General features: G+C 40.8%; 1 protein-coding gene across 1 annotated transcript; it reads right to left on the bottom strand.

Moving 5' to 3' along the window:
* Positions 1-595: 595 nt before the first annotated feature.
* Positions 596-21,512, bottom strand: psmd2 (proteasome 26S subunit ubiquitin receptor, non-ATPase 2). Its single transcript, XM_079676236.1, has 21 exons — positions 21,325-21,512; positions 19,947-20,003; positions 19,686-19,850; positions 17,082-17,203; positions 16,149-16,373; positions 15,488-15,646; positions 15,099-15,243; positions 13,942-14,002; positions 11,119-11,265; positions 10,720-10,826; positions 10,257-10,384; positions 9,222-9,309; positions 8,962-9,124; positions 7,870-7,971; positions 7,431-7,588; positions 5,578-5,661; positions 4,724-4,892; positions 3,538-3,632; positions 3,215-3,341; positions 1,805-1,923; positions 596-1,242 (listed from the first exon to the last, which is right to left on the bottom strand). The coding sequence occupies exons 1-21, from the start codon at positions 21,445-21,447 to the stop codon at positions 1,060-1,062; spliced, it is 2,727 nt and encodes a 908-aa protein (XP_079532362.1). The 5' UTR covers positions 21,448-21,512; the 3' UTR covers positions 596-1,059.
* Positions 21,513-22,669: the final 1,157 nt, after the last annotated feature.

Here is a 22,669-nt window from a genome sequence, read left to right on the forward strand (position 1 = left end):
AATTCCTCGTATGTGTCAAACCTACCTGTTGATAAACCCGTCTCTTTTCTTTTGTGTATTTGTATGAACAATATGTGACACCGATAGTCACTGATCAGCTCCTCCTAGTGGACAAACTGCTGCTTCTTGAACGAGAGCACTTGTTGGTTTGAGTGAATGATAATTAACCAGTAACGCACTTAAAAGTAGGGTCGGTAAGAATGGAGAAACCAGCTCGAGTGCGCTAGAATTTGAAAGTACGCAGCCGAAAACAAATCAGCCCCTTCCTTCAGACTTCCTCACAGAGCCCCTCCTCCAACACACACATGACCAATGAGGGCACGAGATGAGTTTGTGCACAGATGGAAGGCTGACAGGCAGGTAGGCCATCCAGTTATTTTAGCCGGGCCGGCTCAGATGATTGGTCGTGCTTTTTACAGCGTCACGGCTTCCAGAGATGATATTTTTATTCATGTGTTTATCGTCAAAATATTTAATGTATTCATTGCTATCGGGATTTTTAGAGCATTCCATGGAATATAACAAGTGTTTCTGAAGTGAATTACCTACCACACCTTTAATGCACGATAACAAACACAGCCATCACACTTCCACGTGAGTCTCAAGTTTTTTATTATTTTTGATTCAAACCTTTTACAGCACTGTAACAAAAACCGAAACAAAATAAAAATAAAAACAGAAGCAAAACGGTGAATACATACTTTTAAATGCTCTAATTACAAAAGATGACTGAGGGTATAGGTAGGAGAAGGGGGGGAGGGGATTGATGATGACTTAGCAGTTGTTATTAATTTACTAACATATACATGAGGGTGGTGGATCAGAGTTAGGGCGATGAGGAAACTTTCCCTCCTTAATCCGGCTAACCAGACCCCCACCATGCATGTTTTTTTAATGTGCTAACGGTGGGCTATAGTGATAACAAAAAGGGAAAACCCACCCTTAAATCTTTTCAGCAAAACAGTAAACGTGTCAATAACAACTGCTAAGAGCCATGGAGGGCTTCCCTTACGAACAGAGGAACAGGCGAGAGAGATTTGGAATTTTATTACGGGGTGTCTAGGTTTCGTAGTTGGGGTTCTTGCGGAGGATAACGAAGCCCTCCAGGATGGGGGTGACGGGGAGATACTCCTCTGTGGCCAGCTCCGCCCTCTCTCCATGGGCCAGAAGCACCGGGGTGGTGTGGGTCTGGAAGCCTGTGATGGCTTTGGGTTTACCCGCCTGACCCACCACATCCACAGCCTGGAGACGGGGAGATAAGAAATATTAATTAAGATAAAGGAATCATAAAAAAAGGGATGCTGTCCTCCCACATTCGCACCAGAATTATTTAATGTTTAGTTCCTGAAATGTTTTATAACTTGTCCATCTGCTAAATATCTTATTTTGTCATTTCAAGCATCGATTAAAATGTGGAAACTGAGCTTTTAACGTTCTATCTTTTACATTTTGGATGTCAAAATCCTTTATCTGAATGAAGTGTACATGTTTTAAAATGACGAATCAACTTTGCTCAAACAATTTGAAGCTTCTGGTGAAACGTTGGGACATACTTCAGGATGTCAGAAATCCCCATTTGAATAAAGTGATTCCTCAGACATCAAATCTACTTTTCTTGGTCACAATTACTCATTTAACTCAATTTGTATGTCAATCTGGTTATCATAACTGAGTGTATATTCCATGTGTGTGCATCTATTTCTCAACAATAAAAGCCAATACATTCCCAGTAAGAGTCATTCAAGTTTGTACAGCAAAAACACATTTCTTTTAGAGTGTGTGTACAGATGTTCCAAGGCGTTACCTGTCCGACTCTGACGGAAACGGGCAGCGGCCGCAGCTCCTCGTCGAAGGTGACCAGCATGCGAGGCTGCATGGCTGCGACCAGGCCGTACAGAATGTAGTGAGACTTCCCCAGGATTACTGCGACACACAACAACAGAGGGAAGAATATCAACACGGAGGGAAAACAAGCCGTGGGGAGACATTATGAAACAGACACAATAGGAAGGTGAGGGTAATCTGTCCAATGGAAGAAATAACATCTCTAATGGCGCATTTCCACTACAGCGCGGCTTAAGCGTGCCCGGACCGTTTTAGGTTGCGTTTCCACTCGGCGTAGTTCTGGCTAGCGGGTCCTTTTTCAGTTTTCTGGCTCACCAAAATCGAGGTTCTTTCCGGGCCAACAACCGGGCTGAGTATCTAAACTAGAGAGAGAATCGCTGGCAACTAAAACAAGATGAACATATTTGACCGTGATTTAATTGTAATACACGTTTCAAAATGATGCCGAAGTGTTAACTTGTGTCTAGTTTCTGAACAGATATGAGGAGCTGTGAGCTCTGAGTGCGAACAGCTGATGTTTTGGTTTTGTGTTTCGCCTTGAAGATGACGTCACGGCTACACTGCGTTACTATAGTTACTGCCCCAGTTCCTAAACTGTAATGGAAACGGAGCATAAAGTGAGCCGGGCCTAACGAGGCCTAGCTATACCGTACTAAGCCTTGCGAGGCCCTGCGGTGGAAATGCGCCCTGACTGTGCTAATACAGTGAAACAATCCACATTTCTCCACACCTCTTGAGTCATATCAGTATCTGTGAATATGTTTGTTTGGGGATATTCACGCAGAGGGAACACAAGCTTTGGTTGAGACATTATGTTGTGAAAAGCGCTATATAAATAAAATGCATTATTATTATTATTATTATGAAACAGAAACAATAGGAAGGAGTTGGTAATCTGTCAAATGGAAGAAATAACATAATCTCTGAGATTTTTTTAAAAGGTGGAGTCCCGCCCTTACTGTGCCAATACAGTGAAGCAATCAACATTTCTCCAGCCCTTTGAGTCATGCCAGTATCTCCACCTTCCAAACACACATTGCTAACCCACCCCCCCCCCCTGTCTTGCCTCTTTCATATTTATTTTAAACATATAATCTAGCAAATATGTTTGTTTTAGCTGCTAAAACTGAAATGAAACTAAAAGTTGAAATCAAATATTTATAAAAAAAAAAAATTATAATTATTTAACATTTTATTTTGATTACTATAACTATTAATGAAATGGCATTTATCATTAGCATGATGTGTGTATTAAATGCATTTATTTGTATTAAGGAAATGTCACACAGTTGATGTCTTTGGTAGTAAATAACATTTTAGCATCGATGTCATGCAAGTGGAAAAGGCATCAGGAGGAGAAAGGACTCACTGTTCTTGACGTCGAGGAAGGAGACGAGCACGGTGAGCAGCCCGGCCACGGCGACCTGACTCATGAGCTGCCGGTCGCTGTGGTACGGACACAGAGTCAGAGTGCCTTTACCCAGGTGAGTCAGACCCTGAGGAAACAGAGCAGAGTTAATACACACTGATACAGACACATCTAATTAGAGACCACAGTGTGGGGGTGTGTGTGTGTGTGTGTGTGTGTGTGTGTGTGTGTGTGTGTGTGTGTGTGTGTGTGTGTGTGTGTGTGTGTGTGTGTGTGTGTGTGTGTGTGTGTGTGTGTGTGTGTGTGTGTGTGTCTTCACCCACCTGAGCCAGTCGAACCATGAAGAGGTTGTTTGGGTCTTTGGCGTGATACTGAGCCAGCTGCCGCAGCATGGCGGCCAGACGGGCGTTATTCGTGCCTGAGGACATGGAACAAATTAAAGCTCGTTAAGGACATCAACACTAGAGCCACTTTTAGAACAGGCGACGTTGTGCATCACTGAACATGACAACATACTTCCACGTTTTCAGTGTATTATACATTTACAGCAAAAAACTTCACTTGGATCTGTTATAGCAATAATGTGTTTCTACGGGCCAGAGGGATTGTATTATCACTGGCCCCCCCACGTAACCACTGGCCCGGAGCATTCGTCAAACAAATCGACTGAAAATTAAGAAAATGAACACATGTGTTGCCATAGTGATTTATGCACAAACTACTTGTACTACCACATTTGAATAATCATTTCTTCCTCATTGTCCTCAATTGTTCATATTTGGTTTATTAAAATTATTATATTGTGGTCATTGTTAAAAAATGTCTGCTATCATCATTATTATGAGTATATTATTTGTATAATGCGCTTTCTGCCTTCCTGTCATCAGGAGTTAGACATGTAATAGGTTATAAACTGAATTCAATACCTTTATATGTTCTACTCTTCACTCACTTGTCAGCATAGGTTGGCATTGATCTACAGAACTCACAAAACACCTTGTTTATATTGGCATCATATTGAAACCAACTCCATCGATCAAGCTGGCTAAAACTTTCTCTCCCTCTTCTTCTCATACTCCCTGTCACTCTCCTTTAACCACAGCAAACACAGCGGTTTGCTTTTCATCCAACAACGACAACCGCCTCACGAAACGCTATGTTGAAGCGTTAATAAACAAAACAATTTAACAACATTGCTTGTCAAAATACCAATACAATATTTTTTTTAAAGCAATATTTTTAGTGGCCCGAGCGGGCAAGTGGACAGTACGTTATGATATTTCCACCTCGTGATATAACAAGTTCTCAACATGCAGTGGTTGCCATTAATAGAACAATAAGAACCTATAAAACAGCAAAACACGAATTAAGCTCATGTGACTACTGTGAATATAACATAAGCATTTATAATATAGAACTAAGTATCTGACACTTCCAAGTGTTCAGTATTGTTGCACACACACACATATATTAAACATGTTTCTATGGGATGAGTGTGAGGAGACTCACCGCTGCCCACCATGCCCATGGCAAAGATGGAGTTGTGCGACACCTCGGGGTCGGCGTCGTGGGAAAACTTGCTGAGGGTGTCCAAGATGTTCAGACGAGGGTTGGACACAGAAATGAGAGCCAGGGCGAGAGGGACCGCCCGCCTGAGGGTGGGCTCTCCGTAACGCAGCTGAGGATACAAACAGAGAAATTAGAGATGTTAGAAAAATCTCACTGGTCCCCGGCTTGAGCTTCAATCTCAGGATCCATGTATTTGTGATCCTCTCCAGAATGGAAGTAGTCATCACACACAGAGCATTTGGTACTTTTTTCAGACAATCTGAAAATTCTTTCATTTTTTAACTTTTTCTCAAAACCTCCAAACATTTTTGAATTTCTCAAATTCTGACTTTTTCTCAAAATTCAGATTTTTTTCCAAAAATCTTAAAATTCGGACTTTTCCGGAATACTTAAAAATGTTAATCACTCGTCATCGGCTTGAGCTTTTTTCTCAAAATCTCCAAATTCTGACATTTTCTGAAAATCACCTAAAAATTCTGACATTTTCTCAAAATCACCAAAACATTCTGACTTTTTCTCAAAATCACCTACAAATTCTGACTTTCTTTTCAAAATCTCAAAATCCAGATTTTTTCCCCCAAAAGAATTCTGACTTTTTCTCCAAATCTCCCAAAAAAAAAAATCAGACTTCTCAAAATCTCCAAAAATCATTGGTATTTATGGCAGGATATCAAAGTAAGATTAAGTATGAGCATGAGTAAGAATAGTTACTATTAGTGGTGCTGCAGAGAAGTCCTTTTTTCAACAAAAATATAACGAGGACACAAAACAGCCAGAGCAGTTTTCTTACTGACCAGATGTCCGAATGTTCGTAGGGCCATTTCTGATCCGATCTCCTCTCCCATAGCGATCAGAGCGATACCGAGCACCGCTACACCCTGAGAGGAAAACATACACAACATTTTAAAAGAGCACATTTAAACAACCGTGAACTTTCATAAACACACCTCCGCCCCTCAAAGACTATTTAGAAATATATTGATGGTTATTGGACTTGCGTCCTCCGGTTACTAAAACCTTTTATGAACACAGTACATTTAGACTTTAAGTGTTAATATGCATTTTGTCATCGCTACTGCTTTTAACACTCTTATTTATTTGTGTCTATGTTTTACTGCAGTGAGAGTTACCAAAGAAATGTCACTGTACTTTGTATGATGACAATAAAGATCTATTCTAAAAGCATCCATGACATAGCGGTAGGGATGGGTAGCGTTAAGGTTTTAACGGTACTACTACTTTTTATCGATACCGCTTATCGATCCGGTTTAGGCATTGCTCGTGCGCCCTTACATGCTAAACTGTTATTGCACTTTTGGCAACGAGCATTGTCCACATCGAGACGGGTAAAGTTTAACCACACCTCGGAGCGAGTTCTCTCCGCCGTGTGTGTGTTGCATGCATGTAGCAGCCGCGTATGTGTGTGCTGCATGTAGCAGCCGCGTGTGTGTGCTGCATGTAGCAGCCGTGTGTGTGTTGCATGCATGTAGCAGCCACGTGTGTGTGCTGCATGTAGCAGCCGCGTATGCTGCATGCATGTAGCAGCCACGTGTGTGTGTGTGCTGCATGTAGCAGCCATGTCTGTGTCTGCTGCATGCATGTAGCAGCTGTGTGTGTAATACGGATGTAACAATACCAAAAGCTCACGGTACGATATTTATCGCGATATTGAAAACATTTTTTTAATTAAATAATAAATCTGGTTTGTACAGTACTTTAGTAGGATAGTAGTATTTTAAAGTGTCAACAATATAATAATCAGACCCTGCAATAGAATAAATCAAGTTTCACTTTAGTTTTTCAAGTAACTCAACTCTAACTCACTCACTCAGCATCATCGAGGTTATCTTTAGGAATATGAGCATGCCACATTTCCAGGTAGAGGCTGGGATGTTTGGGCGTTTACAAAATCCCCTGCTGTGGAAAAAACTCTCTTGCTTGGTACTGATGTTTCTGGGACAGAGAGATATGCTTTGGCCATGGGTGACAGCAGTGGGTCAAACTGTGCATTGTCTCTCCACCACTTCAACAACAATACAGTTTTTGCCAAGAAGGTGAGGCTTATTGACAGGGCGAGATATAAATATACTGTTGGTACTTGTCTATGTCTCTAGGTGTGTACATGTAGCCCTGTGAATACCATCTCCTTTTGTGTTATCTGTTGTTTTATGTTCATGTTGTAACCTACTTGCTGCCATGTTGGACAGGTCTCCCTTGAAAAAGAGATCGATGATCTCAATGGGACCATCTGGTTAAATAAAGTTTTAAAAAAAAAAGCCATCTATTTACCGCGATATCGCGATATTCGATATATCGTTACATCCCTAGTGTGTAAACCGCCCCGTCCCCTCGCACACAGACGGGAGAGAGAGATCTTTCATCGGATTGGAAAGATCTAAAATACATCATAAACGCGTTGTGTAGTCTTATTGCATATTAGAAACGGAGTTGGCGACACTAAAACTGCAATATAATGTTTATGAAGCAATAATACATTTAGGTTTTTGAATGTCTCCAGTACCGATAACCTCTGAGCTTTACGGCACCACGGTCTTTAACACCGGGGCTCGGTACCCTTCCCTACAGAGCGGTTAAAGGAGGATGGAGTCAAACGGTTGGTAATCATTGTAATAACAATCCTCTTCACCTGGTGGGAGCCCATGTCAGCTGCTGTCTCCTTCTTGTCTTTGTCCTTCTTATCCTTCTTGTCCTCCTTCTCCTTCTCCTCCTTCTCCTTCTCCTTGGCTTCATAGTGCTCACTGCAGATGTGGAGCAGCTGCTGCACCTTCAGCACGTTACCAGATCCTGAGAGGAAGGATATCAAAGTGAAAACAGTTTGAGTGATGAGTCTGTGAACGACCAGTGGGATACTCAAAGATGCTATTTGACAGTGACGTGGCGTTGCAGCAGAAAGCTGAGACAGGTTCAACTTCCTCTCCAGATGAGCCTGACGTGTTTGGATCGCTCTCTCAACATTACAACTCTTTTAGATATCCCAAAGTTTGCATTCTAGCTAAATCAACAGATGTTGCAAAGGTACAGCTGCATATGGTCGGCCTTTGGAATGAATGGATTGAAAACAGTACCTGCATATGCGCAGATATCCACTAGTGTGTTGGCAAAGCTGCGGAAAGGTTCGGGGACGACCTGCAGAGCTGCCAGGGTCGTCTCAATCGCCTCTCCTTTACCTAGGGAACAGAGAACAACACAACATTAGCTTAGTTGTTAAGCTATCTAACTCCGTTTTGAACAATATCTGGTCATTTATGATGTTAGTAACTATAATATTAAACAGATAAAAGCAAGAAATCTTCGACATCGAGCACTTTGACATGTTTCCCCTCCTTCACCTCATACAGTAACTTAGTTGTATTTTAATGCTTTGCCACTGCAGCTCTCCAACTAGGGATGCATACCGGTATCACCGAAATACCGGTTACTGGTGGCTACGGTATACCGTACCGAAATCAGACCCGGTTTCAATAATTATTATTATTATTTTTTTTTTTTTTTTTTTTTTAAATGAGTCCGTGGTCCTTGATGGCCGGTGTTATAAATTAGATTGCATCATCGTTTTTCTTCATATTTTATGTATTTTTCATTGTTTGTTCAATACTAGAAAGGTAAAAGTCCCACAAATGAACTGACGGGATTTGCTTTCTCTCACCAGTGAAGGCAAATGTTGATTTGAAAGATGACGTTTGTTTGTTTGTGCAATGCCGAGATCTCATGACCTTTATTCTATTATTTATTTGTTCTCTAGTCGAATCTCAGGTTGAACATTAATTATAACGGTGCTATAAACGGTCTGTTTCCATTGACAAGATGTGCTATTCACGCGGCACACCTGATGGCGGGTGTTATAAAAGATATTCCATAATCGGTTTTCTTCATATTTATGTATTTGTCATTGTTTGTTCAGTAGCCTACTAAAATGTCCAAGAAGTCCCACAAATGAATTTAATATTCATTTGAAATGTTAACTATATCGTAAAGCGCTTCATGGGAGTAATTTTGGGGAATGATACATTTTCAAAGTATCACGATATGCATCGGTTGAGTATCGGTATCGATCAGTGGTATCGTAAAAAAAGTCAACGATATGCATCCCTTTCTCCAACACCACTTTGAATGACGTATTTGTGTAGTTTGTTATTGTGAGTCCTGCCCATGCTTACCCAGGTGGTTGAGTCCCAGGCCTAAAGGCAGCCAGCGAGCGTACGTGTCCTTCAGCTCGGTCTCGCTCTTCTCCATGATTGTCTGCACGATGGTGGAGGTCACGTCTCCGTTACAGGATCCCACTGCGATCATCCCGCACGCAATCGCTGTCACTCCAACCACCTGGAGATTAAAGACACACACTTTAAAATGTTTCTAAACTTCTAAAAAAAGTGCAGTGGATTGAGAAATCTCCTTAGAATAAATCACACATCCGTACCTCCATGCTGGATTTGGAGTCTCCCATGACGGGGAGGAGCAGAGACAGAACGTCCTCTCTGTTGGAGCCGGCGTACGCCAGGCCCAGTCTGAACACAAGAGGATAAGAATCAAGACGCTGCGCAAAAAAAGGGGTGCAGGAATCCAAGCTACAAATATTTGTACTTTTTGTTTTCCGACATAAAATATGCCCAGTAATACACCCCACTGTTGAATTCAAACACAGCAGATGCTAACAAGTGGCTAAGTAAGACTATTAAATGTCACGACAGTGAACATTACACTCCTTTAGCTTAGCGGTGGTGACGTGAAGTCATGTGACCGTGCTGTAGTTCCTTTATAGCCCAACATTAGCCTCCTTTAGCTTAGCGGTGGTGACATGAAGTCATGTGACCGTGCTGTAGTTCCTTTATAGCCCAACATTAGCCACCTTTAGCTTAGCGGTGGTGACGTGAAGTCATGTGACCGTACTGTAGTTCCTTTATAGCCCAACGTTAGCCTCCTTTAGCTTAGCGGTGGTGAAGTCATGTGACCGTGCTGTAGTTCCTTTATAGCCCAACGTTAGCCTTTAGCTTAGCGGTGGTGAAGTCATGTGACCGTGCTGTAGTTCCTTTATAGCCCAACATTAGCCACCTTTAGCTTAGCGGTGGTGAAGTCATGTGACCGTGCTGTAGTTCCTTTATAGCCCAACATTAGCCTTTAGCTTAGCGGTGGTTTCGTGAAGTCATGTGACCGTGCTGTAGTTCCTTTAAAGCCTAACATTAGCTTTTTTTACTTCTGAAGATGGCATTTATACATCAAATGTTATACAAGTGGTGTTATTTGTGTAGATGATCCTTCTTAACAAAAAAGTAAGTATCAAATCTACTGCTGCAAAATGAGCCAGTCAGGGTGTTTCCCCAGAGGACAGATCCAAGTGGTACAGATGAGTAGAGAAAACCTAACAAGCCATATACTGCATTATATTCTAGACCCTGTATAAAACGTCTTTGCCTAATTAAGTACATGCCCTGGTACATGTGCTGTTTCTCCTCACCCAAAGATGGCTCCTATCCTCATGGTGTTGCTGTTGTGCAGGACGTAGTCTGACAGCAGGGCGAGGGCCGGGTCACATTCGTTCCTCACGCCAGAGTTTACGATGCCGCAGGCGAGCAGGGCACCAGACTGCAAGAGAGGAAGAGAGGTTGAAGGAAAACAAGACAGAGTTTTAAAGCTGGATTTCTCATTGTTTTTCACTCTGGTACCAACTTCAACATGTTTATAATAAGCTTACATTTGAGAACCTATCAATGTCACTGCCTATGTGTTGAACTGCCTTTCTTGCACTGATGGCATGTAGATAACAACTCATCAGGAAACTGCTAAGATTTTAAAGAAGCCATACAAATATCTAAGGATCTTACCATGGGACATTTTGAATAGCTCAGTTTTAGGATATTACAGCACTAGTATATGAAAGAAATATGAACATATATGAAATGACAGAACGTTGTTTGTACCTTGATGTAGTCCTCAGAGGAGTAGAGATATTTGTCGATCTGGGTCAGACCTCCGTCCACGTCCCACAGCAGGATCATACCCAGAGAGGCTGCAGCACTCAGCATGCCTGCAGACATTTAAAACACCTTTAGTCTCTGAACCCTCTGATACAGGGGTGTCCAAACTGGGGTGTCCAAAAGGGGGGGGGGGGGTCCAAACTTTTTTATTCCATTATACTGTGTAATATATTTGAACATATATATTTAAGAAGAACAATATAAGACAAGCAGAAGTGTATTATACTCAAGTCATTATAATTTTTGAATTTGCTGAGTGCCAATTCAAAATAGTCACCCCTGATCTAATAAAATGCATTTGAATTACACATATATGAAATCCTCATTTGTGTTGTATCTTACCGTGGTCCTTGTTCTTGTACAGCCATTTGTTTCCGTCGTCTGTGAGCAGCTTGTCCTGTCCGAAAGCGGCATTGACGAATCCGTTCACGAAGGACGAGGCCAGGTTCATCCGAGCCGAGTCCACCTGAGAGCCGCTGCCTCCAAACCCTGAGAGGAAGACAGAGGTCACACAGAACATCAATCAATGAACAAAACAAACCACCAGACTCAGGCACCGTTTCATCCCAGAGGCCATAAGACTGCTAAACACTTGGGCTCTGTAAAGTGCTTCGATAAACATTCCTGTTGTCATTTTGCAATATACCGTAATTTTCGGACTATAAGGCGCACCTGAATATAAGCCGCAGCAGCTAAATTGAATGATGTGCACATATATAAGCCGTGATCTACAGCAGTGGTTTTCAACCAGTGGTACGGGGACAAACTGTCTCGCTCTCGTAATGTCTGTCTGTCTTGCTCTCATTCTGTCTCTCGTACCACTCTCGGTTCCACTTTTACTTTTGCGCGCTACCTGTCTCACTCTTTTCCGGCCTCCAGCTTTTCTTGCTGGAACCCGCCGCTTAAAGGTGGGGGGCGCGGACCGGCCATAGAGCCCATAGAGTTAAAGGTGGTGGACTGTAACCTGTAAAATCCATAGATTTAGGAGGTCCCCTAGTGGCCGTTAGCTGTAACAATCCATAGATTAGCCGCACCGTTATATAAGCCGCAGCGTCGAAAAATGGGGAAAAAGGCGCGGCTTATAGTCCGAAAATTACGGTAATTATTTAAATAAATAGCTATCCTCGCAAAAAAACGTATTTCATTTTGTCTTAATTTACATTTTTTTATATTCTGTTCTCGTACATATTATAATCAGTGTTGGGTGTAACACGTTACAAAAGTAACATGGTTACAGTAATGTATTGCATTACTTTTTGCTGTAACAAAGTAAAGCATTATTAATGACATTTGGGTAATATTCGGGGCTCTCTAAACATGACGTAAAATACATGACACTTTTCTCCGTGCGCGGCAAAACAAGCTCGCCAAAATGGCTTCACCGGTCTGGCATTATTTTAAGGTGTCCGAAAAAGACAGTAAAATAGCGGTATGCAACGTGTGTGAAGCAGAAACCCTGCAGCTCCGCCCGCTGTGACGGACCGGAGAGCGGAGCAGCACACACTAAGAGTTAGACCTAACACACTTAGCTATTTGATCTACCTCTGGAACAAGCTACACTAGTTATACATATATTTATTCTTCACTGTCGGGTCACTCATTACTGGATCAATGAGCTGCATGAGACGATACTGACGGGCTGTCAGGAGAGAGGGAGAGAGAGAGAGAGAGAGAGAGAGAGAGAGAGAGAGAGAGAGGGAGAGAGGGAGAGAGAGAGGGAGAGAGGGCTTCCGCTCATTTCTCCCGTGTTATTCTCCAAAGTGAATGTAAACTTGAATAATGTACTTCATTTGAATGTAATAATTAAGTTGATTGTTTGTGGAAGCTCCAGTGAATGAGCCCCATGAACTGAGTTTTAAACATCACTTTAAATGGAAGAATTAAAAGTGATCTTCCATTTAGGCCCCGCCCACTCGATCGGATCGGCCGATACTGATTCCGGCGACCGGCCCCAAAATTGGCGATCGTTGCATCCCTACTGCACATTATCCCGCTTATTACACGGCCAGATACTAAAACAAACTAACGACTCGACTCCCAATATGAATTGAAATTATTTTATTGACTTAAAAATTATCGTATTTCTTCCGCTAAGAAAAAAACGGCTGGAACTGCGACAAGAACAACAACAACAACTTTACGGCAGCACTCAGCACTGTCCAAATCTGTTCACAGTTTTTGATCCACTAACAAGTCCTTAAACTCTGCAGAGCCCACACCGTGTTCCTGTTAGTGTTCACTTCCTCTCTGCCTTCTTCTGTTAATTTATCTGCTGTCCAGCGCTCCGTCTTTTAACCTATTTTCCTTTCTCTATCTTGATCCTCCTTAGCAACGGCATGACAGCGGTCTGTAGCCTACTACTGTATTAACAACGTGTCACGTGTTCTGAATTGACCAATCAGAATCGAGTATTCAACTAAACCTTGTAATAAAAGTTGTTGGTAGCTTTAAGGACCTACACAGTTGCAGCACTAAACTACATTTTAGCATTTAAAATACCTAGCCATTATTTAAATAATACTATAACTCAAAAATAATATCAAGTAGTGTAACTCATTACATTTCAGAGACAGTAATATTGTAACGTATTACTTAAAAAAGACAGTAAACAGTCATATGTACTGTATTACATTTTGGAAGTAACTTGCCCAACACTGATCATATTCTATTGACATGTAAATAAACGTTTTGCACCACTTGTTATTTTATTATATATATATATATATATATATATATATATATATATATATATATATATATATATATATATATATATATATATATATATATATATATATATATATATATATATATATATATATATATATATATATATATATATATATATATATATATATATGTTGCATTTTGGAGGAGCTCAGGTCAGAATCTTTTCATTGCCATTTCTACACTCTAGCTTTGTGCCTGAGACAATAAAACATTTGAATTTGAACAAAAATAAAAAGGTATATATATATATATCATAAAACCCCATATGTTTTGTACTAGTATGTAGAGGCAAACTTCTAAAACGTTATACCTAGATATATCAAACGCGTGTTAAAAGCTGATCATACACTGAAACTATCAAACACACTATGACAAACTGACCTAAGCTTCATCTAAAATGCATCTCATTAACACTCGCTGCGGAGGTGGACTCACTGTTGTTCTCCAGGTGTGTTTTGTAGATGTCATCGGGGACTTTTGGTTCCATGATGTCCAACTGCGGAGGGAGAGAAGAGTGCGTTATTAATAGAAAGGTGAAATGTGACGAGTCGTGACAGTGACGGTGTAATCCTATATCTCCTTCCGTCAATACTTATTTATCATGATTCAGATTAACCAAATCAGTGGAGATAAAACTAAATAGACATTTAAAAATTCAAATAACTTGTGCAGCGTACAATGAGTAAGAATAGAAACGTCAACGTTAGGAAGGAAGCTAGGAAGGAAGCTAGAAAGTATTTGGTAAAGTTCTTTTTTAACGGTCTAATAATATTCTAGTAACATCTCAGCTATTTTTCATGAGCAGATATACAAGAGACTGACAGATGGTAAGAAAAAATAAATAAACACTTAATTACTTTCCTACCTACTTTCCTTCCTTCCTACCTACTTTCCTTCCCTCCCATCTACCTACTTTCCTTCCTACCTATCTACCTACCTACCCTCCCATCTACTTTCCTACTTTCCTTCCTACCCATCTACCTACCTACTTTCCTTCCCTCCCTCCCATCTACCTACCTTCCTTCCTTCCTACCCATCTACCTACCTACCTACATTCCTTCCTACCTGCCTACTTTCCTTCCTACCCACCCATCTACTTTCCTTCCTTCGTTCCCACCCACCCATCTGCTTTCCTACTTACTTTCTTTACTTCCTACCTACTTTCCTAACTATCTACCTTCCTACTTTCCTTCCTACTTTCCTTCCTTCCTCCCTCCCTACTTTCCTTCCTACCTGCAAATTACCTTAATATGGCATTTGAAAAGTGTAATTAACTTTCAAATCTATCTGATTCCCCACATGCATCATTCCCGTTGACTTTAATTCAAAATGAATCTTAAAGTTGTGGGTCTTCTATGGACAATCTTGCACTAATGTACATTCCCAAAGATATTGAAGTGACTGTTATTTTGTATATATTGATTGTTGTGTTTCTATCTTAATGTGTGCATATGTATAAATGTGTCTGTTGATTGTGTATATACATTTGTATACTTGTATTTGGGATTTCGATCTCTCCGTCTGTACACACAAACTGAAAGATTGACAATAAAGTTGACTTGACTTCCTCCCTCTCCCTCTCTCTCTCTTACCTCTCGGGCCAGAGCCAGGAAGTTGCTGTTGAGCTGCACGTTGGACATGATCTCCGTCAGGTCCTCGTAGTCCTCCACGTCCTCGTTGAGCTCCAGGAACATGCCGTGGCGACCGAGCATGAAGGCCATCTGCTTCTGGATTACTCTGCAATCAGAACATAGGCTTTAGTTTGACCAACTTTGAACCAGTAGGACTTGCATTACACCCACGGAAATACAGAATAGGATCAAAACTAAAAGCACTATCGGGAAGTGGTATTGATTTCTCCCCTTTAAAGGATAGGTTCACATTTTTAAAAGCAGGGGTGGGGAACCTTTTTCCTCTAAAGGGCCATTTCTATTTTTTCAACATCCTCCGAGGTCCGTACAAATGTCCCCTGAACTCTTACATGTCTTTGCAGGAGGTGAAGATGTTCTCCACCAGCTCCACGTCGTTGAGGATCAGGGCGAGGCGCAGGGCTTCTGGGTGACGGTTGAACTTCCTGAAGATGTTCAGAGAAGATCTCAGCAGCGCAGAGTTCTCCGGCTCGGGAACGTAACTCACACAGCTGGAGGAGGAGGAGGAGGAGGAGGAGGAGGAGGAGGAGGAGGAGGAGAAGAGAGGTCAACAAGTGGCTTAAAACGTTTCTAGAGCTTCCAACATACGGGGGTGTGATTTCAAAGCACAACTAATCCAGAACGATAATCCATTTTGTCAAGATTAGTCCATTTATTTTCCATTGCAGTATACATCGCTCTTTCTCAGTGTGTCTGCTGTGTGGTTGAACTGGTTTGAACTGGTTTAAACTGGTCCAACGCCAACCCCTTCCCCATAAACAGACATAATATAGGAACTAGGAGACCAAGGGGTGTCAACAAATATATTCGGGGGCATAAACAACGAAGGTGAGTAGATAAAGATTCAACAAATAATATCTGTAGGCCATGTACACTAATAAAACAAGACATGTTAAACAATTCAAATAAAAAGTTTATAATAAACTCAGTTAAAGGGCTCCTACAATGTCCTTTTTTTTTTTTAAAATGTAACAACGTGTTTTCCCAACATACCTGGTGAGGTACAGGCACACTTTGCCGTAAGCGTTCTCATCGATGTAGTCCTCCAGCATCTCCAGCCTCTCGATCTCCATCAGCAGGTCGCAGGCCTCGTGCTCGGCATTGTGGGCCATGTTGTAGGGAACGATCTCCTTCACCAGCTTCAGCAGCGTCTCCTGCTGCGTTTTGTCGTTCTCCTCCACCTCCTGCCACTCCTTCGCCACCTCTCCGGACAAGTGTCTGGGGGACAGCAGACAGAAGGGAAAGGTTTTGTTATGGTCCAAATACAGATGTTATGTTTTTAAGACAAGGAAACATCCAATGACCTGCGCAGCTTCTGTATAAATGCTTTCTTCCCAATATCAGCCACACAAAATGCATTCTGTGTTCATAGAGGGCTGGGCAATTCACTGAATTATATATTCAGTTAGAGTTTAGGCTTCCAACAATTGGATATATCTATAGGAATCATTAGTAGTACTAGCTACCTACTTTCCTACTTTACTTCCTACACCTACCTACTTACCTTCCTACCTACTTTCCTACCTTCCTACACCTACCTGGAATCATTAGTAGGTTGTGGATTACAGTATATATATTTATAATTGTGCAGCTATACTTAGTGGACAACATGTATTTGTCTTCAAACAATACACTTAGCTCTTTATGAAAAACTGAAAATGCAACGGTTTTCTCTGTCTATATGAAGCTTGAAAGGTATGCACTGTTTGTGTGATTTGTACAATTTAAACACTTTCACTTAAGATAATAAAAGAACAGAATAATTTGAAAGCTATCAACAGAACCAATATATATATATTTTTTATAGGTAGCGTCTCCTACTGATTTCGTCAATGAATCCATTCAACACAACAAACACAATCCAGCTTCTCCAGTAACAACCAGAGCACCCCATGCGTTGACTGGAGATGAGGAGTCGTGTCTTACCGGACGTATTCATGTCCCCACGAGGCCAGCTCCTCCTGGGATCCCAACAGGCGATACTTCAGACACTCCCTCTCCCCGCTCATGGTCATCGCCAGCACCGACACCACGTCTCCACAGAAACGCTGCAAACACAAACAGTTTAAACTTAAAGGTCCCCTATTATACTGTTCTTCATCAATATATCACAGGTCTCAGATATATACAGAGCCTGTCTCTGATTGGCTGAACCACCTAACAGATCATTGCAGCATTACCCATAATCCCCTCTGTTTCAGCCCTGTTTCCAAAGTGCTGATTCTCTGTTTGTTACTTTAGATGAAAATAAGGAGCCCCTCCCCACGCCCCTCTGAGAGAGATTTGGTTACAAAGAACTCAATGGTGCTCTAGGAGGAGATTCAGGTGATAAGGGGGGGGGGGGGGTTACATTGGTTGCTGATTGGCTAATGGTTACACAAAACAAAACATCGTTATGACATCATAAAGTGGCCAAAATCTGATCAGCTCAATTTCAGACAGGTTTTTATAGAAATGGATCAAAAAGAGAGAGAATCTTTGTTCCTGAAACTTTCAGAGTCTCTTTCCACAGAGGGGACACATGTTGATGTAGAAGAGACATGAAGAAGAGGGGACACATGTTGATGTAGAAGAGACATGAAGAAGAGGGGACACATGTTGATGTAGAAGAGACATGAAGAAGAGGGGACACATGTTGATGTAGAAGAGACATGAAGAAGAGGGGACACATGTTGATGTAGAAGAGACATGGAGAAGAGGGGACACATGTTGATGTAGAAGAGACATGAAGAAGAGGGGATACATGTTGATGTAGAAGAGACATGAAGAAGAGGGGACACATGTTGATGTAGAAGAGACATGAAGAAGAGGGGACACATGTTGATGTAGAAGAGACATGAAGAAGAGGGGACACATGTTGATGGAGAAGAGACATGAAGAAGAGGGGACACATGTTGATGTAGAAGAGACATGAAGAAGAGGGGACACATGTTGATGTAGAAGAGACATGAAGAAGAGGGGATACATGTTGATGTAGAAGAGACATGAAGAAGAGGGGACACATGTTGATGTAGAAGAGACATGAAGAAGAGGGGACACATGTTGATGTAGAAGAGACATGAAGAAGAGGGGACACATGTTGATGTAGAAGAGACATGAAGAAGAGGGGACACATGTTGATGTAGAAGAGACATGAAGAAGAGGGGACACATGTTGATGTAAAAGAGACATGAAGAAGAGGGGACACATGTTGATGTAGAAGAGACATGAAGAAGAGGGGACACATGTTGATGTAGAAGAGACATGAAGAAGAGGGGACACATGTTGATGTAGAAGAGACATGAAGAAGAGGGGACACATGTTGATGTAGAAGAGACATGAAGAAGAGGGGACACATGTTGATGTAGAAGAGACATGAAGAAGAGGGGACACATGTTGATGTAGAAGAGACATGGAGAAGTGGATTTTGCATAGTAGGTGACGTTGAACATGAGAATCAGAATTGTATTGCCAGGTAAGTTTACACATACAGGTAACTTGCTTTGGTGTTTGGTGGTGCCAACAAAAACAACATAAGTTTTAAGAGAAGGTCCAAAATATAACTATTATAAAAAGAAACTGTGTTTTAGCATATCTGCACACAGACGCCACATTCACTTTGGTGCATTCTGATTGGCGTAAACAAACATCTTTACCACCGACGTCAATGTCGGACAACGTAATTTTCTCTGGTCCCCTCCCCAATCTGATCAATGACGACATGTATAGCCGCATGTCATCATGTCAGCGCTGGTTGTCTTGGTGATGCCCAGCAAACAATGTGGGCTTCGTAAATAATTGGACAGCCTTCTGGGGAAAACCTGGTCTGATTCAGAGAGACGGGATTCATCCTACTTTGGAAGGTGCACATCTCATGTCGGCAACCATTTCAGGGCTTTGTGACTTAATCCATGACAAACTGGAGTTGAGACCAGGAGGCGGAGTCGCAGTCTTACACGCTTCTCTGCGCTCTCTCCAGGGCAGTCATTCATAGTATCTAAAGCTTATACATAACATTTGAATTGACCTTTATATTATAAAACTATAAATTCAATTTCTGAACTGGTTTCGACACCAAATTGTGATAACAATTATAATGCCAATATAGCTGATCAACGTAATGGTCACTACCTGTCTGACAGGTACATTTTATATAGATACTGTTACCTATGTTTAACTATATTGATAAGACTTACATTTTTTCAATTTAATGATTGTTTGAAACCTTTGTTTGAATTAAATGTCCAATCTTTTTCCTATATAAAAACTCACCTTATTCTCTCCGTCTGGATTTCACCAAGTATTAAATAACTAATGTAGCTGGTCATTTATCAAAGTGATATGAATACCTGTCTGACTGGAGAATTTAGAGCTACCGTTAGCTATATGTTACTATTTTGATTGTATGTCCAAAAGGGTTTGAATTTCAACGTTTGTAATTGTTTGAAACTAGTTTCTCTATGGGCACTATGTTCCCTATGGTGATTAACCTAAAAAGTTGTCAAGAAATGCATGAATTTCATAATTTTCCGGCACCACTTAGAGCTTCACCTTGTTCTCTCCGGCAGCCATGCCCTCATAGATCTCTTTGAGCTTGCCGTAGTGCGGGCGCAGGAATTTGAGGGGTTTGGGTACGGAGGTCATGGAGGTGGTGGAGGAACGGATCAGTCTGCGCAGCTCCTCCAGAGCAGGGTGGTGCAGCTCTGTGTTCTTCTCCTGCAATCATACATACAGTTAATCATTTGAACTGTTAAGGCTTTTACACCCTGACACACAAGGGTCGTTGTATCAGAAAGAAATAACAATACTTACAGCCAATCTCTCCACCATCATCTCCAGGTCCTCTTGCAACTGCTTGTCTTCCTCCGACTAAGAAGAAGTGAAGGAATAAAACGTGTTATTAATCCAAATTATTAAAAGACATTGACTATGTGATATGAGAGTGATGCTCTTAGATGCTAGTTGATCATGTGGTGATGACAGTGGTAAATTGTGTTTACGTAGCACTACTTTTCTATATTGTACCAGCATTTTTGACAGCTGGTGTTGGTCCTTTCTGAACTGGATTGTTAACTATTTGGCATACAAGTCAGTATGAAAAATGATAACCACCAGCAACCACTTAGCTGATACTCAAAGATGACAGTCATGCATTTATCTAAGAGCTACCTAGCTTTAGAAGCTAATCAGGTAGAAATCCTATAGTACATTTCTAATGTTTCTGATCAATTTAACAGCGAATGGTTGAAGTTAAAGTAACCTATTTATTACAAATGACAGAAGTGGGATATTTACTCAGTATTTATCTAGTACTTGAGTAAAAGTAGAAGTACTCTGATCTTGTACTTGAGTAAAAGTAGAAGTACCAGAGTGTAGGAGTACTCTGTTAAAGTAAAAGTCCTCAAAATGTTACTCAAGTAAAAGTAGAAAAGTATTATCATCAAAATATAGTTAAAGTAGAGACAGTAAAAGTAGTCATTGTGCAGATTGGTCCATTTCAGAATAATATATATGATATGTTTAATAATGATTGATGCATTCATGAGTTTATCAAAGTTTTAATTACTTTGTAAACTGCAGTTAATGTTAATGTTGCTCAAGTAACTAAAGTCTTATTTAGGGGTTTTATGTGATTTAAAATCGAAATATAGAATGGAACGACATTACATAAATGTAGTGGAGTATAAGTTCACCATTTACCTCAGAGTTGTAAAGGAGTAGACGAAACCAATTTACTAAGATTTAACTTAAATCTACTAAGTGACTTTACACCTCTGGTTGTGAGAGTGTATTTGTGTCAGCTGCTGTGTCATACAGAGCGCTACCCAATGTTAAACACGGCTAAGTTGCATTATGCTAGCACATCAGGCAACAATGCTAACGTTGATGACAGTACAGACAGCAGCGATAACAACTAGCAAGCTAACGTTAGCTAACCGGCTAGGCTAAAGCTAAGCTAACTGCTCGAGTTCGTCTTTACAACTTTTACGGAACGGGATTTTATAACGATTCAAGGTTAAGGACAGTTTATTTGACATGTTGTGTTAAATTTATAAACAGTATGTCATTGATTTATTTAGAAATGGAAATGACCAAGGCCTTCTCAACCATGTTGTCAGAGCAGACAGTGACTAAGGCAAAATAACGTCTGTTAGCTCACGTTGTTTTTATAAAAACACCACACACTTACCAGTTCTTGCTCCTCTTTCTTGCCCTTCTCCTTTCCGGAGGACTTCAGCCCCTTCTCCTTCTCCTTGTCCTTCTCATCGGTCTTTTCGGACGGCTTATTCTCTTTGTTTTTTGCCTCCTCCATAGTTGCGGATCTATGAAAAACTGTCGGCTAAAAGGAACTGAGGAGACCTTCTTCTTCTTCTTCTCTTGATTTTGGCGGATTGCAAACGACTTGAAAGGTGCATACCGCCACCTACTGTACATGAGTATGAATCATCACATCATTCCAACTCATTAACCTATGTTCTAATCAAAATAAAATACAAATAAATCAATAAAACCATTAAATAAATAAAACAAAAAACAAATCTATGTTCTTTCCTGACCTAATGTTAAATTCTTTTTCCTACCCCAGTTTCACTCAAGAATTTAAACAGTGCCTTTCTGGTAGCTCTTACTCCCTCTCCTTTTGTTCCAAAAACACCAACCACACTCCACTCCCTCTCTGCCTCTAAGACTTTAGCCTTTAATTGTTCTCTTTCCGCTTTATAGATGTCACAATTTAACAATATATGTTCTACATCTTCTTTTACTGCACAGTTCCCACACTTGTTACTGTCACTTTTCCCCATGATATACAGCGTACTGTTCAAAGCCGTGTGATTTATTCGGAGTCTAGCCATCATGACTTCCTCCCTTCTGTTTCTTTCTTTATGAATATTAATTGTAATTGTCTTTTGTACTTTGTGATAGTCCTTGCCTTTCTGGTCTTTCTCCCACCTTTTCTGCCAGATCTCCATCCCTTTCTTCTTAATGACTGCTTTTCCTTCTCCTTTACCAAGTTGAACTGGTAGTGTTATTTGCTTTTGTAGTGCAGTTTTTGCTAATCTATCAGCACACTCGTTCCCTTTCACCCCCTCATGTGCAGGCACCCAGCAGAACTGCAGATCTATGCCGCTTCTGTGCAGTCTTAACAGGCTATGATTCAGTTCTATGAGAATGTCTTCTCTAGTAGTTGTTGTTGATTGTATGCTTTGTAATATGGACAATGAATCTGTACATATAACCACCCTATCTGGTCTGACCTCTTCAACCCACTGCAATCCTATTATTACAGCAAGCATTTCTGCTGTATACACTGATAATTGATCAGATGTTCTTTTTAAAATAGATATTTTAAAGTCTGGGATGTATATGCCAACTCCAACACGCTCTTCCTTGTTCTTAGAACCATCTGTATACATTTGTAGGTAATTGTAGTACTTTTCGTTCAGATACATACTTGTTTTAATTCTCACTTCATTTATTTGCCACTCTTTTTTCCTTTCTATGATACTCATATCTATTTTTAGCTTCTGGGAACA

This window comes from Notothenia rossii, assembly GCF_949606895.1.
Source record: "Notothenia rossii genome assembly, chromosome: 4".
NCBI classification, from domain to species: Eukaryota; Metazoa; Chordata; class Actinopteri; order Perciformes; family Nototheniidae; genus Notothenia; species Notothenia rossii.

Bases quoted from the DNA above. Each gene is read 5' to 3' on its own strand.
- psmd2 (XM_079676236.1), bottom strand. From the start codon at position 21,447: ATGGAGGAGGCAAAAAACAAAGAGAATAAGCCGTCCGAAAAGACCGAT. The intron at 14,003-15,098 runs GTAAGAGAGAGA...CTCCCTCCGCAG, and splicing joins TCCTGGCTCTGGCCCGAGAG to TTGGACATCATGGAACCAAA. The intron at 1,924-3,214 runs GTGAGTCCTTTC...TGTGTGTCGCAG, and splicing joins CTTCCTCGACGTCAAGAACA to TAATCCTGGGGAAGTCTCAC.